The 15,658-nt window shown below is 38.3% G+C and overlaps 1 protein-coding gene across 1 annotated transcript in view; it reads left to right on the top strand.

Moving 5' to 3' along the window:
• grk3 (G protein-coupled receptor kinase 3) overlaps positions 1 to 15,658 on the top strand; it is a 56,436-nt gene that overhangs the window by 22,135 nt on the left and 18,643 nt on the right. The window contains exons 3-11 of the mRNA XM_079861274.1: positions 10,922 to 10,995; positions 11,251 to 11,352; positions 12,330 to 12,404; positions 12,549 to 12,610; positions 12,720 to 12,771; positions 12,887 to 12,978; positions 13,066 to 13,165; positions 13,276 to 13,354; positions 14,574 to 14,704. Coding sequence (XP_079717400.1) covers positions 10,922 to 10,995; positions 11,251 to 11,352; positions 12,330 to 12,404; positions 12,549 to 12,610; positions 12,720 to 12,771; positions 12,887 to 12,978; positions 13,066 to 13,165; positions 13,276 to 13,354; positions 14,574 to 14,704 — 767 coding nt within the window. The remainder of the gene's footprint in view (positions 1 to 10,921; positions 10,996 to 11,250; positions 11,353 to 12,329; positions 12,405 to 12,548; positions 12,611 to 12,719; positions 12,772 to 12,886; positions 12,979 to 13,065; positions 13,166 to 13,275; positions 13,355 to 14,573; positions 14,705 to 15,658) is intronic.

The following is a 15,658-nucleotide window of genomic DNA, read 5'->3' as shown; positions in this document are numbered from 1 at the left end:
TGCGTTGCTTTGACATTGTGGAAATAGAATAGAAACAATATATTAGCCTACCCTTTACTGTGTCAGTAATTATTGTGCTGCTGATTTCTGATTTGAGAGTTATTTGTTACTCAGAAAAATATTAGGCTGTGTTTTGTATCACTAGTGCAGTGTCCGTTCTCGGAGCCCTGCGCGTGAGGCGCGCGCGCTTCCCGCTCGCGCTGTTCTGTATTAAAAGTTTATTAATTCTGAACGTGTCACGTCTCGCGTGTCTATATTGCACCAAATGTGACACTGCACTCCTGAAGTCGATTGGATGAACAGTTCAAAATGCAAGATAAATAATCTAAATGCAAACAGACAGACACATAGAGATTCCTGCCTTTATTAGAGAGAAGAATATGTTCAGCCCCCTCCCTCCGAAGCTTCGAATATTCGATGTTAATTCCTATCGAAGCTTCGAAGCTCAAAAAATGGTATTCGGACCAGCCCTAGAGTTTAATGCACAGCACAGCATTTTTATCATTATCGGATGATAATCTTGATATATGCCTTTACTATTTTACTGTTTTTATTCTTTGAATCTGAAATTGTCAATTTACTTACCCTCATGTCGTTCCAAACCCGCATTACTTTTTCCTTCTGTAGATACTATGAAAGTCAGGTTTGGACCACAATTTTTTTATTGTAGGGATAAAAAAATAAATCTTCAAAATGCCTTCTTTTGCATTCCACAGAAGAAAGTTGGTCAAACCAGTTTGTAACAGCATGAGGAAATGAGGAATGTACTTTCATTTTTGGGTGAAATATAATTTGTCTTCTGTTGGTTATATGTCCCCAAAAAGTGTGAACGCTGGTGCAATCATGCAAGTATTTGTTTGGCATATACAGTAGGTGAAAACCTGTTTGACAACAATCATCATTTTTGCAGTTTTGCCACAGAAACGACACGTTCAGCACCTTGTACTTTTTATATGTATATATATAGCAGCAGCGCAAAGACAACCGGACTTAGCAGCAGCGCAAAGACAACCATAGATGTATATATCTATGAAAGACAACAAGCAGCGCAAAGTCTCTCACCTCAGAAAAATGGACTTTCCTGTCCTCTCAGCCGCTATACTGCAGTAGCGCGCACTCTTCAATTGCACGCACAAATGCGCCGGCGCGCGCTGTATCGCTTCACTAAAGCACAAAAGAAATACGAGCATGCAACCTCGTAAATTAGTAAGTTAAGAAATAAAAGTAAAATACCAATAAATTACGTTATTGGTACGTCTTGTGTGTTGCTATTTATCAGGAGCAGTTTCCATATTTCTTTACCAGTTCTTCTAAGTATTGTGTATCACCATGGTAGCCTAATTGTTGTTTGTTTCCATAACTTACTAAATGCCACTTACTGGTTATTTTGTATATTTTTATATGACTGTGGTGGCTCATACCAAGATTGTATTAACAAAAACTAGTTTGGGACTGCTATTTAATAGCGTAACCTCGCAGTGCCTACTGTTTATCTGTTAGACTGTTTGTATGTTAAGTAAAGGGGGACAGAACTTGAGTGTCAACAATTTTTGTGTAAACAAATGTATTATAATAGGCCTATATAATTCCTAAAAAGGTGGGTCGCGGCTTGATGACCATGGGGAAATGTGGGTCCCATGGCCAAACTATTCAAAACATCATTCAATGTTGTGATAATCGTAATTAATAATCACAATTACAATTTCAAGGGAATAATCGCCAATTATAATTTTTGTCATAATCGTGCAGTCCTACTTTATTCAAATAAAATGTGAATGCATTTGACATTAATTGTTGTTTACTTGTTTGTTTATATCCATAATTAATTGATACCTGATTCCCTTACAAGAATTTTTGGCTAAAAAGTCACTGAATCGATTTCAAGTCACTGAATCGTTTCGGATCGTATCGTTCTAAATGAACCAATATCGTCCTTGAATCATATCGACAACCACGAATCGCGATACGAATCGAATCGTTGTTAAAACGAATCGTTACACCCCTAATATATATATATATATATATATATATATATAATATATATATATATATATATATATATATATATATATATATATATATATATATATATATATCAAGGAAGAGAAATCAGTTTACTGCATGTTCCAAAACTTGGCCACCACTCAACATGACACGTGCAATGTTATTCATCATATATAATCATGATGCTCGAGACTAGAAGGATTTAGAAGCTCTGGTTGTGAGTCTCAAACCCATTCTCTATTCGGCCTGACATGAGCATGGCTTTTTGCTTTTGTTAATATTGAAACTTTGCATAGGGAAGTGTTTGCGTGTGTGTGTAACAGAATAAGAAAGTGCAAGGGCGTGTGTGAAATAGTCATGACAATTTAGACCTAAAATAAACTGACACTTGTTTGCTGAGTCTGCAGTGTGTGTGTGTGTGTGCGCATGGGTGTGTGTCTGTGTGCGCTTGTGTGTGTTTAATGGGCTGTCCATTTTTCCATGTTCCATCTTTGTTCGCCTTGTAAACATCACTAAGACACTCACCTTGTTGGGGAAGGTATTGTAAAATAAAGACACATTAACCTGGCCTACTAAGCTAGCTCTCGAAGGTCGCCCACGAAATGGTGTTTAATTCCCTTTGCAGTGGCCAACAGTAAACTCTAATGTAGTTCCTTGTGTTTTGGGGCTATGCGTGGGCAGTGTGGTTAGTGTTGGCCTGCACTCTTGCACACGCATGTGAGCGCTCCTCCCCTTCTCTCATAGAGTACCACATCTCAGTATTGAGATCTCAGTATACGCTTCCGGGTGGCTGGTAAAAACGGCAGAATCAGTCTCATCAAACAAGTGGTGAGGAGAGAGGCAGGCCTTTTATTAGTCCCCTCAATGTTTATGTAGCTTTTAGGCTCATTTGATAATGCTTTTAACTGCTAATGAGACTATAGCACTCTCAGCTAATTCTTCTTCTGCCAGACGCTTTTATCCATTTATCATTCAGATCCGGCATTCATAGCCCATTTTACATTTTCTTTTCTTTTTTTTTGAGGTAATAAAAATAAACCATAAGCAAAGACGTAAGCCTTCAAAATGACTTAAATAAATATATTATAACAATGAGGCAATAATACTTGGTTCGAATAAAGTATCAAAAGCAAGTAATCATATGGTTACTAGAACATAATTGTTAAAATACATAATATAAACAATCATCTTACATATAACAAATGCCTACAGAAGTCACCAACGGCCTGTTGATAGTTGTTGTTACACATACAACATGATAGCTTATTCAAAATTGGCCAAACAACATTTAATTCAAATGTTCCCTTAATCTGTAATTTCTTGAACAGGAATATGTGGACATCAAAACATGCAAACTCAGTGTGAGGATTTAAACTTTCATTTTGAAATGCCATGAACAATAGTTCACATTTAGAAACATTGGTGTAGCTTTAACAAATCTGATGAAATCCCAGATGAACGTTATAAGCAAGCCTAAACTCACAGCAAATGCAGAGATGGAATTTGAGATGCTCCACTCATGTAAATGACAACAGTTCATGTGGAACAGCATTTACTGTGAACAGAGCCGCTCTGAGACGCAGGTAACCCACATGCATGTAAATAGTTAAAGCGCATATATATATACATATTAGTGCTGCATAATTAATCAAATTTCTGATCGCGATTACAATTATCGAAGCCACGATTACAAAAAAAAGTTTACTTACATTATTTTTCGTGCTTAAGAGGTGTGTTTAGAGCATGTTACGTTGTGAGAGGCGAACCACAACTACTTGAGACAACCCAGCACAACCAGTGGCGTAAGTGGTCACATTAAGGGTAACTCTACAAACGTGGAAAACAGTGATAGATGGACCTCTCAACCTTTACACTAAGGAGAAAATCCAACGCAACTTTGAGGGGACCAGACGAAACATGATTATGTATTTCTACTTTGATTTCAAATCAACATAAAAGTCCGCCATGCAAAATAAATCACATCAACAAGCGTGGCTTACATCACTTCAGATTTCCTACTGGTGGTGCGAATGTAACTAGGAAAACGGCCATATTGGGAACATTAGTTCTCGGGGAACCACCTTGATGGCTAGTTCCTAGAACTAAGTTCCTAGAACTACCCAGTGCGAAAGCCCCTGTTATACCATGCATATTTTAACTTTTTATTTATTTATTTAAAGAAACCAAACCAATGTATAGTTGACATTTGAGGCTTAAAGTTTTTCAGGAACAGTGTTTTCAGCTTCTTGTTTTATTTTTATATAAAAATATGGCATGCAGTTGCTTGGTACAATGGTATAAAGCTATTCAAAACACCATTCAATGTAAATTGTGATAATCGTAATTAATAATCGCAATTTCGTAATTTCAAGGGAATAATTGACAATTATGATTTTTGTCATAATCATGCAGCCCTAAAAAAAAATATATATATATATATACAGTGTTTCCCACAGAATTAGATTCTATTTGCGGTGGTGTGGTGTTTGGGGACCGGGGGGGGGGGGGGGGGGGGTGATTAAGTTAAATATATCATATATCATATATATATATATATATATATATATATATATATATATATATATAATGTTTATACATATATATAAACTTTATATATATATCATATATTTTTATTGACAAGTACACATTCCCATTGCCAACAGTTATGCTATGACTGCTCCACAGACTTTTTGTTGCAAATTTTGCTCACACACAAACCTGGAACTGGACACACACACACACACACACACACACACACACAAACTCACTGACACACTCAAACACAGGCTCACACACTCAAACACAGGCTCACACACATTCAAAAAGACTCACACACACACGGATTCAAACACAGACACACACTCACACACTCAGACCCAAACACATACTCAGACACACACAGGCTCACACACACACAGGCTCACACACACACACACACACACACCAAACTGGACCTGGAGGTGGACACACACAGACTCAGACACACACACACACGCACACCTGGAGATTGAGGTGGACAAAAACCAACACACACCAACCTGAACCTGGAGATAATAATAATATAATGTCTAGTCTGGTGGCTGTGATATGAACCTACCAACGTCCGTTGCAATGATTTTTGGAATGACTGATCGCGAGAGGAACAAATTACGTTTTAGTCGCATAACATCGGTTAATGGAAACGCCGTCATTTCGCAATAGTTGTAACGGATATTTAGAAGAAAAAAAATCGCAAAAGTTTTGCGCGAATCTGTAATGAAACGCGACCGCGCTTAACATCTAGACAACTTCTCAGAGTTATGTTGAGCAACAGTGTTCATTATACTAACCATTCAACTCCGGATTGATTCTGGAATCTAATCCGCCCTCTAACGTTGTATGCTCATGTTTTGATTCAGATCGTGCGGTAAGAGAAGGAGGGGCTAGTCGTGCCTCCATTGTCAGTTTGTGAGAGAGAGGGGGAGCAAGCAGCGCGAATAAAATACAATTTTACCCATATTGAATAGTTAAAAAATCTGAATCAATCCGTGGCGGTCAGCGTTGATATGTGGCGGGCCGCCACAAATTAATGAATGTATGGGAAACCCTGTATATATATATATATATAAGGGGTGTGATGAGATCTCGTGAGACTAAAATGTGACAAGATTTCTCGTCGAGTGAAAAGCTGTCTCATGATATCACCTTGACGGAGCGTGAGGGTGAAATTAACCTAGAATATGCCACGGTTGCCACCGCTACATTCACATTACGTTGCTATTCCCACCGCGGCACCGCCTCCACTGTCGTTTTGCTGTTTTTATAAAAAATTGTAAACGTCTGCTCTGCTCATCCAGCTTGAGTTGCAGTCGCACAGTGAAGCAGGAATCACGGTTCACTGATCACGTGACGAGGGAGGAGGATTCGTTGCTCAACAGAGCCTAAAGCCCCGTTCACACAGCCAGCGACTTTGTCGCTGTATGTCGCTAGTCTCTGTACTGTGAAGTCGCTTGTGGGAGTTAGTAGCGCTGTCGCTCTAATGTTATTGGTAGACGCTGCACGTCTGGCCGTATCTATACAAAACACCATCATCACAAGTGATATACAACTATATCATTTTAATTTGACTAGGAATTAGGCTCAAAAGAAACAGTATGCTGTTGGGAGAGTGTTTTTATATTACCACAGCAGTGTTCAGTGGATTAAATCATTTAGCCTACTAGATTAACGATCGATCAATCAACATTAACTCATACTGTCATAAATTACTAAAACGTCATTCGAATTTGACAAATAATCAATTTTCTTGTCCCTAATAGTCAACATAAGGGGAAACTGTAAAATCAACTGCAGCAGTGCTACTTGCATCATAAAATTACAACACCCGAACTAAATGTGTGAATTAAACTCACTGAGACTGTCGACAGTTTCTTTTCCATGCATCATTTTATTATATCCATGTATGTGGTTACAGTCAAATCATATAAAACAGTGAAATCGCCCTAGAACTCTTCTGTCTTGCCTGCACTCGAGACGGTGACGTGAGCTGAGTTCCACTGAAAGTCTTCTTTCCTATTGATTGTCGCTCGCTAAAATCGCTTCTCATTTGCATAAAGTTGACATTTCTGAACTTTTGTCGCGTGTCTCGCATCGCTTGACATGCCCACGTTCTGTCGCCAGCGGTCACTGTCGCTCGTGTCGCCGGAAGTCGCCAGCGCTACATTGAAATTAATGGGATCATGTCGTTGCGTGTCGCTGGCGGTGTGAACGGGGCTTAAACGTCTGATAAATGTCTTGTCTTGTAGGATGCGTGTTCAGCACCTCTGCTCCCTATACACAGAGTACGTGCGATCGCGAATTTGAAAGTGGAAGTAAAACACGAGCTCCCCAATAGCCTGTCTCCCAATATCAAACCTATCTCTGGACTGTGTGGTTGTGGCTCTGGTCTCTGTTTGCACTTTGAATATGGAGAGATTACTGTAATGTCTGAAGAACGACAGACAAGGGAGGCTCCGTTTCTGAACTTTTAATCAGAACAAATCGGAGGAACAACTGTACACTGGTCGTTTCTCTCGACCCGGCCTTTTCCCGAACGTACCGCCTTACCCCTGTAACTGCCGGTGCAAAATAAAACCACAATTTTACAATTATAAAGAGTCTGTGTGCTACAGTGCTTTGATTATGGTTGCTTGCACTTATTGTTTGCACTTAATAAAACTAAGATTTTTTTTTGATTATTTTTTTTTTTGCTACTTACCGTTTTTATTTCTATGTTCAATTTGTGGAAAGGTGTTCAATTAGGAGGTCACACACAGCCTCAAACCAGTTTGTGGCAAAACCTTTTACAGTGCTTTTCTATTGTTGTCTTTCAATGCATTTGATAATTCATACTCACAAAGTAGAACTGAAATGACATTCATTACAAGATTATAAGGTAAAACATTTCAAAATGCACCTGCAGACTATTCTTCCAGTCATGAATTTTGTCATTGAGGATTTCTATAAAATATTGTGCAAAAGTCTCGTCTCGTTCTTGTGAACCCAATCTTATGTCTCATCTCGTGAGATAAGAGTCTCGTCACACCCCTAATATATGTATGTGTGTGTGTATAATGCAGATATATTATAAATATATAAAAATATATAATTTAAATATAACAATAATAAATTCCATGTATGCAGCTATAACCTAAATAGCGATTTGGCAATTTTGATTTAAAGTTGACTTTGAATCAACACAGTGGTAAAAAAAAGAAATAGTGAAGATTCCTTGTAGACATACATGTAATTATGTGATTCAGTGACCGTCCTCCCAGATCTCCTGTTCTTCAAGAGAAAGCACACACTGAGTGGTCCGTCAGCAAGCTTACCCCAACTGTACTTGGGCTCGAGTCAGAATCCTGCAATCAAGGAGAGAGATTGTTTTGTGCATTCAAAGTGCGATTAAGGGTAATCCATTAACTCTGTGACGTAAGCCACATCCTCTTCAGCGTGATTTCTATATCTATCACTCTCGCTCACCTACTCATTCCTGCTCAGAACATACGGATATGAGGAAACCCTGAATTAGACGATTTTATTTGCAGTTTCAATTGATTTGCAGTCAGTGTGTGTTTATATGTGGCTAATCTGACATTTAGAGCTGGAACTGTTAAACTAGTTTTTAACCAGTTTGTACCTTCCATCTGCCTGTTGATTCCCTGCATTTGTGCATCTCATTTATATGATTGCCATCTAATCAATATGTTTTCACTGTGATCCATGCATTTTCATACATCTGTGTTCGTGTCACTAGCCGCTAGGTTTATTCCTCTCTGGATTGTATTCGAGACCTCCTGACTCTACACTGCAGACAGCAGGAAAGGGAGGAAAACAAAGATGAGTGTCTGAGAGATAACAGAGAGGAGGAAGAGGACGGCGGGGAAGATACTAAAAGGAGAAAAAAAATTGCTGAGAGGCCCTTATTAGTATCGCTACTACTTTTCATTACTATTGCTCATACTTGGTGGTCCGATTTGTGACATGGAAATTAACTATATCTGAAATAGTGTAGCTTGTGGAAGAGTTTGTGAGTACTTTTAAAAGTGATTGAACTTGTGGAAATGGGTAAAATATCCCATAGACTGACATTGTGTTCATGCTCTCAACATGTATGTCTGTGATTGGCTACAATGATCAACGCTTCAAAAACATGTTGTAAATAGTTATCTTTGTTGCTCTTCACCAAGCGCTTGCGCTAGATACACACGGGAGCATTTGAAAGCAGGCATCTATCAGCGGATCCATAATATATCCACTGATAGACGGATCTGCTGATAGACGCCTGCTTTCAAATGGCCAATCACAGACATATACAGTATGTTGAGCGCGTGAACACAATGGCCAATCAGAGAAATATATGTTGAGCACGTGAACACAATGGCCAATCAGAGGTGTTTAAGAATCTATTCAACAACGCTAGAGGGAAATGCTAGTGTCGTCACATTTTTTAAATTTCAGTACCTACTTGGTACAACACTATTCGGCCCCATGTAATTTCAGCTTTGCGTTGTAATATTTTGGTGTAAATGCTCCTCAGTTCATGCATTCTGCTTTTTGAGCTACAGTGATGTCAACGTGTACCAGCATTCCCTCACAATATACCTTCATTAATGTGATGGATTTATGGAAATAGCAGGACAAGGCATGACTTTATCCATTGTGAATTGATTGGATTGTGTAAAGGAGCAGTTTCAGACCTGAAGATTGTAGTTGGTTGTGAAAAGAATGACAGTTTTGTCCTAGAAATTAGATAAATGACAATACACATACAAATATAAACGACAATACACATACATACATTCACATTTTTAAATATATATTTAAAAATAAGTTATATTATGGAAATGTTTGTTTTGTCAATATATTAAAATTATATCTACAGGGACTGGGTGAGAATAAAGTATCACAATACATTACTACAGCATTGTTTTTGGATATAAGTCATTTTGAATATAAAGCATCTGTTAATGTAATGTGTAAATGTAAATTATTATGCCCATATAATTTTAGCTGTGTTGTATTATTGTGATGTCATTTTAAAACACTTTATTTAAAATGAATATGTATAGACGTTGTGCTGTAGCTGCCCAGCAGCACCATGTTTGTGGTGTTTTTTTGTTGCTTTTAATCTCCTAAAAGATAAATCCACTGCGATCCAATTAACGTCTGCACTGCCCTCCTATTTTAACAGTGGTAATCAGCTCTTACTAATGCTGCAGGTATCAGAAGTGGCCACGCTCTCAGATCTCATTGCCCAACGCTAGATCTGGCACGCTAAGCCTCTGGAACAACGTTCCTTCCTCCTGCATCTTTCATCTGCTCTGTTTATATGACTTGCAAGGGCCATAGCACTCTTGACACCCTTGAATTGCATTTCATCCTGTGACTTTTGTCCTGTGCGGTCACCCAGTCAGACACTGAGACGGTCAGCAATCTCTATCCGAGGCCCGTCCCCTCCGCTCATGATGGTGGCCCATTATTGTTGCTATGGGAACAGTCTCAACTTTGCTGTCTATGCTGATCTTCTCCCTCTGTGCCACGTCGTCACCACGTGAGCGCATGGGTTGTTTAACTGGTAACTTCTGCTGTGCTTTGTTGAAAAGCAAACAAGTTGAAGATGAGAAGGGAAATGCTCCAGCTGGCAGGATCGAGTGAAATGGAAGGTCAAGGTGGCTGTCTGATGGGGGATTTTCTGAATTAGGATAGTGGTGTCTGTCCTGTGATTTAAGGATAATCCTCTTAACAGTAACTAATCCGCAGTCAACTGGTTAGGTTGTTGTCATCGTCCCTCATTCACTGAGAGCGTTTACCATCAGCACTGTATCTGTATCCGCAAGTCCCGAATGAGAGCTAAACTGTTTGGGTGAATCCCAGAAGCAGTTTGCGTCATATTTGATCCTCAATCAAAAGGGGAAAATATTAAATTGTTGTGCATAAAAACATAACCTTTCAATGACATTTATTTTCATGACACCATGACAAATCAGGAACTTTCTTTGCAAGGCTGAATGCATGTTTATGATGAATAGCCATAAAATATATACCGCTTGTGATCTTTCTTGTGTTTACATCACCGCGTGATATTGGTTTGGTTATGAAATTCTGCTTCGTTGGAACAACTTCCCCCTTCAAAGCAAATCATATTATATGTATTCATGGTGATAAAGCTGCTATTTGAGTTGTCTCTTTATTATTTACTCTAGTTATACGTTTGTTTACTTTGGCATGAATGCCTTTCGGGAGCTTTCAAAGGCATCAATATAGCTGCTGTTTTATTTGCTTTATATTTATAAATACATTTTCTTGCATTGCGCACTCTAAAAAGGTCAAATCTTTCTATCGTTCATTCTGTTTTGCACCTTATCTAACTGTTTGCCTTCCTGCCTCTGTTGTCCAGGTTTCCTCTTGTTCAAGGATTTCTGCATGAACGAGATCGACGAGGCCGTTCCACAGCTGAAGTTTTATGAGGAGGTAAAATTGTTTTTTCTATGCAAGCAAGCATCTGTATATTCCCTTCAATGGGCTTCGTGGTAATTGTGCATGTTTTTACTAAAGATTATTTTTATGTTTGACCTGACTTATCGTCATGCTGGTTATGACCCGCAAAGACATGGCTAATTGATATGTTTTTTTCCCATTCCATTTGACCAGAAGAACACCATGTGTCCTATTAAACAGCGTGAGATTGTCTCTGAGATGACGGTAGTCTTGATTTGTCCTTTTCAGATTAAAGAGTACGAGAAGCTGGATTCAGAAGAGGAGAGGCTAACACGCAGTCGACAGATTTACGACGTCTACATAATGAAAGAGCTTCTGTCGTGTTCACATGTAAGAAAAAATAGCAGCAATTTCTCATTTATACAACATAGGGCTGCAAAATTAATAAATAAATAATGAATAAATATTCAAGATTTTGTCTCTGCATTTCAGTTCTACTAATTTTGCAACGTGTTGGTTACAGTATCTAATCTAGATCTGCTCCTGTCGTGTCAAAGCTTTCTATTCTACATGATTATTTGCAAGATCAAATAGTGATCCAACAACTAATCAGTGAAGATGAATACTTGCATTATATATAATAACAGTATATACTAAATGATATATATATATATATATATATATATATATGAAGAGTTCAGATGCAAAAGCCTCTAAGTGCCATCTGAAATTTTCTTCTAGAATGATCATTTTTATCAAGCTCGTATATTTAAGTTCAATAATTTCACTTTAATGACAATTAATAGGTAATTTTCAATGCCATTTAAGTGCAATTACTGAACTTAAATATACAAGCTTGATAAAAATTATCATTCTAGAAGAAAATTTCAGACGGCACTTAGAGGCTTTTGCATCTGAACTCTTCATATATATATATATATATGTATATATCTTTTTTATTCATTTTTTTTTTTTTTTTATAATATTTTGTTAAAATGTTTTTTATCATCATGAGCATGGAACATGGTTCTATAATGCTGCTAGCTGGAGGGATGATGTTTCTTATTGTCCATTGAAGATCCGGAGACTCAAATGATTTCTGTCGAGAAAACAAGAGTACCATTAGCCTCCGTCAGTCTCCAGTAGTAGCTTTTCAGAAACAGGAAGCCTGAATGAACCAACACAATGGCCTATAGGACACTCACGGCCTGTGTGATTGTCACACTGTTTTATGTTGTGATAACCAGGAATGCTTAGGAGGTTAATGTCGATGCTTGACGTTTATTCAGGGGAAGCTGTTCTTGTTGTTTTAGTGTTTTGACCTACCTTATCGCAAATGTCACTTAATCTACCTTCCTTTCTCACAGCCCTTCTCTAAGAAGGCAGTAGACCATGTCCAGACTCACCTTGCAAAGAAACAAGTTCCTCCAAATCTCTTTCAGGTAAGTCCCCCAACATGATATAATCAAACCTGTTTTTCCGGGTGCAGATTGGCTTTTGTGCATTTAACACAAAGGAAGTAAAGTGTTTAGAAAGCAGGGACTCCCAACAGATCCTGATGCATTTGTTTGCTTGCCTCCTTCCAGCCATACATAGTTGAAATCTGTGACAGTCTTCGAGGAAAGATCTTTCAGAAGTTCATTGAAAGGTGACACAGACGGCTACAAAGCTAATAAGAAAGTTCAGATGTTCGTGTTTGAGTTATTTTGGTGCTTGGGAATGATTTTAACATTAAAACCTTTTTATTTGTTCTATAGCGACAAGTTCACGCGTTTCTGCCAGTGGAAGAATGTAGAGCTCAACATCCATGTGAGTTTTTTTTTTTTTTTTTTTTTTTCTTACTTTTTGTTCCTTGTGCTTTATTTACCCAAAAAATATTCATGCACCTTTAAAAGCTTTTTAATTGTTTTATTTTTGCATGTAGTTAACAATGAATGACTTCAGTGTGCATCGGATCATCGGTAGAGGGGGTTTTGGAGAGGTGTACGGATGCAGAAAGGCGGACACAGGGAAAATGTAAGTGCTGTTGTAAGGATGAAACCAAAAAGAAGCTTCTTTTGGGTTTGGATAAAACGATGTGCTCACTTACTGTGTGTGTCTCAGGTATGCCATGAAGTGTTTGGATAAAAAGCGGATCAAAATGAAGCAGGGAGAAACTCTGGCGCTCAATGAGAGAATCATGCTGTCGTTGGTCAGCACCGGGGTGAGTCACGCGTTCACAAGTGCAAACTCAACTCGTCGTCGTACTCAGACTGCACGATAATAGCCCTGTCTCATTTGTGGTACCCTCTCCATCTCTTTTTCTCTCTGCAGGATTGCCCTTTCATAGTGTGTATGACATATGCCTTCCACACCCCTGATAAACTGTGTTTCATCCTGGACTTGATGAATGGTAAGGGGAGCCATCATCTCTTTGGTCTAAAGGCTTGTTCATGCCAATGTATAAGAGTAAAATTTTTGCCAAATGCCAAAACCTAAAATACATAAATTTTTCGGTACACAAAAGACTAAAGGGGGTCACACACCAGACGAGAAGCGCAGTGTCGCATCGTGCCACATGGTTAAAATTCGAATACATTGTTTTCAATGAGTGTACTCACACCAGCACCCAGCTATGAATCAGGACTGCTGTACAGACATTATCTTAATTTCATAATAGTTTTAAACAATCAATATTGTTGACCACAAACTGGCAATAAAATGTCTGCATCCGGTGTGCAATACCGTCTAGAAGTTACGTGGCGCTTCTCGCCCGGTGTGTTACAGCTTTAAGACTCCAAATAAAAAAAGCAGAAGTACAATGCTTTGGACTCAGTGTTATGTGTTCATATTGATTTGATTTTATGTTTTGTTTTAGATTCATGAGCATATTTTTGTGCTATAGTTTAGATAGTGTCACCAATCCAAGCCAACACCACCCAGTGTGAGATTGTAGAAGGCCATTTAGGGCTCTTATTTTGGCCTTCCTCTATAACTCAATGTCAGCCTGAACATGGGGCGGAGCTTCCTCTTCAGACACACTCACACTTCCTGTATCTGCGCTGCAGCACTGGCCACTTCTCTGAACATCCTTCTTGATTTGTGAAACAATCACATCACACACTTCAGAAACAGTGGATTTAACTCCACAAAAGCATTTAGACACTCGTAATAACACTTCCTACATATCAGAATGATCAACATTTTCCCAGAATTCTCAGAAATGGACACTGTTCAAGTGGCTGTTAATGTGACATCTCAATCAAATTACAATAATTAATTGAACTCATACTGGGTAGACTAGAAGATCCTTAACCGACCTACAACTTGAAATATTATTAGAGAGGATTTATGATTTTGCAAACTATAAATGTCGATTAAATATATACATTTTCCGGGGGTTTATTCAGTATTCGTTTTTTTGTTTGGTTTTGTTTTTTTATTATTTAATTTTTATCTTACTTTATTTTATTATGCTCTTTTTTTTTTTGTTACTTTATTTTTATGTTGCTTAATATACTTTAATTTAGAACTCCCTACAAACGACTCAAAAAGTAAATGAATTGGTTACATGGTGTGGAATCCCTGATTTGATATATTTATAATGCAGTTTGATTGTACTTGTCTTTCAGGCGGAGACCTTCACTATCACCTCTCTCAGCACGGGGTCTTCAGCGAGAAGGATATGCGTTTTTATGCAGCTGAGATCATACTGGGCCTCGAACACATGCACAATCGTTTCGTCGTCTACAGAGACCTCAAAGTAAGTTCATCGCCATCCCAGTCGTTCTTTTTCACACTGAAAGGATTGTTTGTACTGTCCTCCGTCACTGGAAAAACTGTTCTTGTGATTCCCTGTTCCCGCTAAAAAGGGAAAACGAAATGTTCCGTTCGAGTTTGTGTATTTTGTAACGTAAGCTTGAATCTGTTCTGCGTCGTCGTCTGAGGTTATTTTATATTAAGTTTGGCTGAGCTGTCTCTCTTGGCAGCACTGTTTATTGTCTTTAAACGGAAAAGTACGTCATATGACGGAGCGAGTCGAGCTTAACCTACAGTCCCAAACGTAGAGTTTAGCCTGCCATTGCGATGACCGCTAATATCATGTCATTTGTCGACCCTCCGTGTGGAAGCAGCAGGAGTATAGTTATGCAATCGTTGTGAATTATGCAATTTTAAGTGAGATGTTTGGGCTTCGCGCTGCCAGATTGCTGAGGATATGCAGGATCTTCCCTGGCAAGCTCCTGAAACGGGAGACTGCACATGTGAGCGGGGTGCAGTATCACTGCTGTTTTGTGTAGAAGAAAAACTCAGCATGAAATAGATCACGTTTGCTTGCTTATACCTCTGAGCAACGTTCCTGAGAACCACAATTCATGGGAAGATTTCCAGTGCGAAATGTCTATTACAGGGATAGTTCACCCAAAAATGGAATTCGTTATTGTTTACTCGCCGTCATATCATTCCAAACCTATATGCTGATAATTGTATGTGGAATATCATTTTTTAATAATCATCATGCAGATCTTTTTATAACACCAGTAGTTAAATGCTAATTTATGGCTCATAGGAAATCTCATTGATCTAAATCCTTGTATATTAAAGATCAAATGTTCTCATTGGCTGTGATTGTGTGACATTCAATAGTGGAATGGTCATATATATAACTGTGAGTATGTATATGTACATTTTAAAATGATGGCAACATTTTATAAAAAAT

This window comes from Squalius cephalus (genome assembly GCF_949319135.1).
Source record: "Squalius cephalus genome assembly, chromosome: 24".
Classification (NCBI taxonomy): Eukaryota; Metazoa; Chordata; class Actinopteri; order Cypriniformes; family Leuciscidae; genus Squalius; species Squalius cephalus.
The sequence above is the reverse complement of the archived record's forward strand: the minus strand, read 5'-3'. Positions and strand labels throughout refer to the sequence as shown.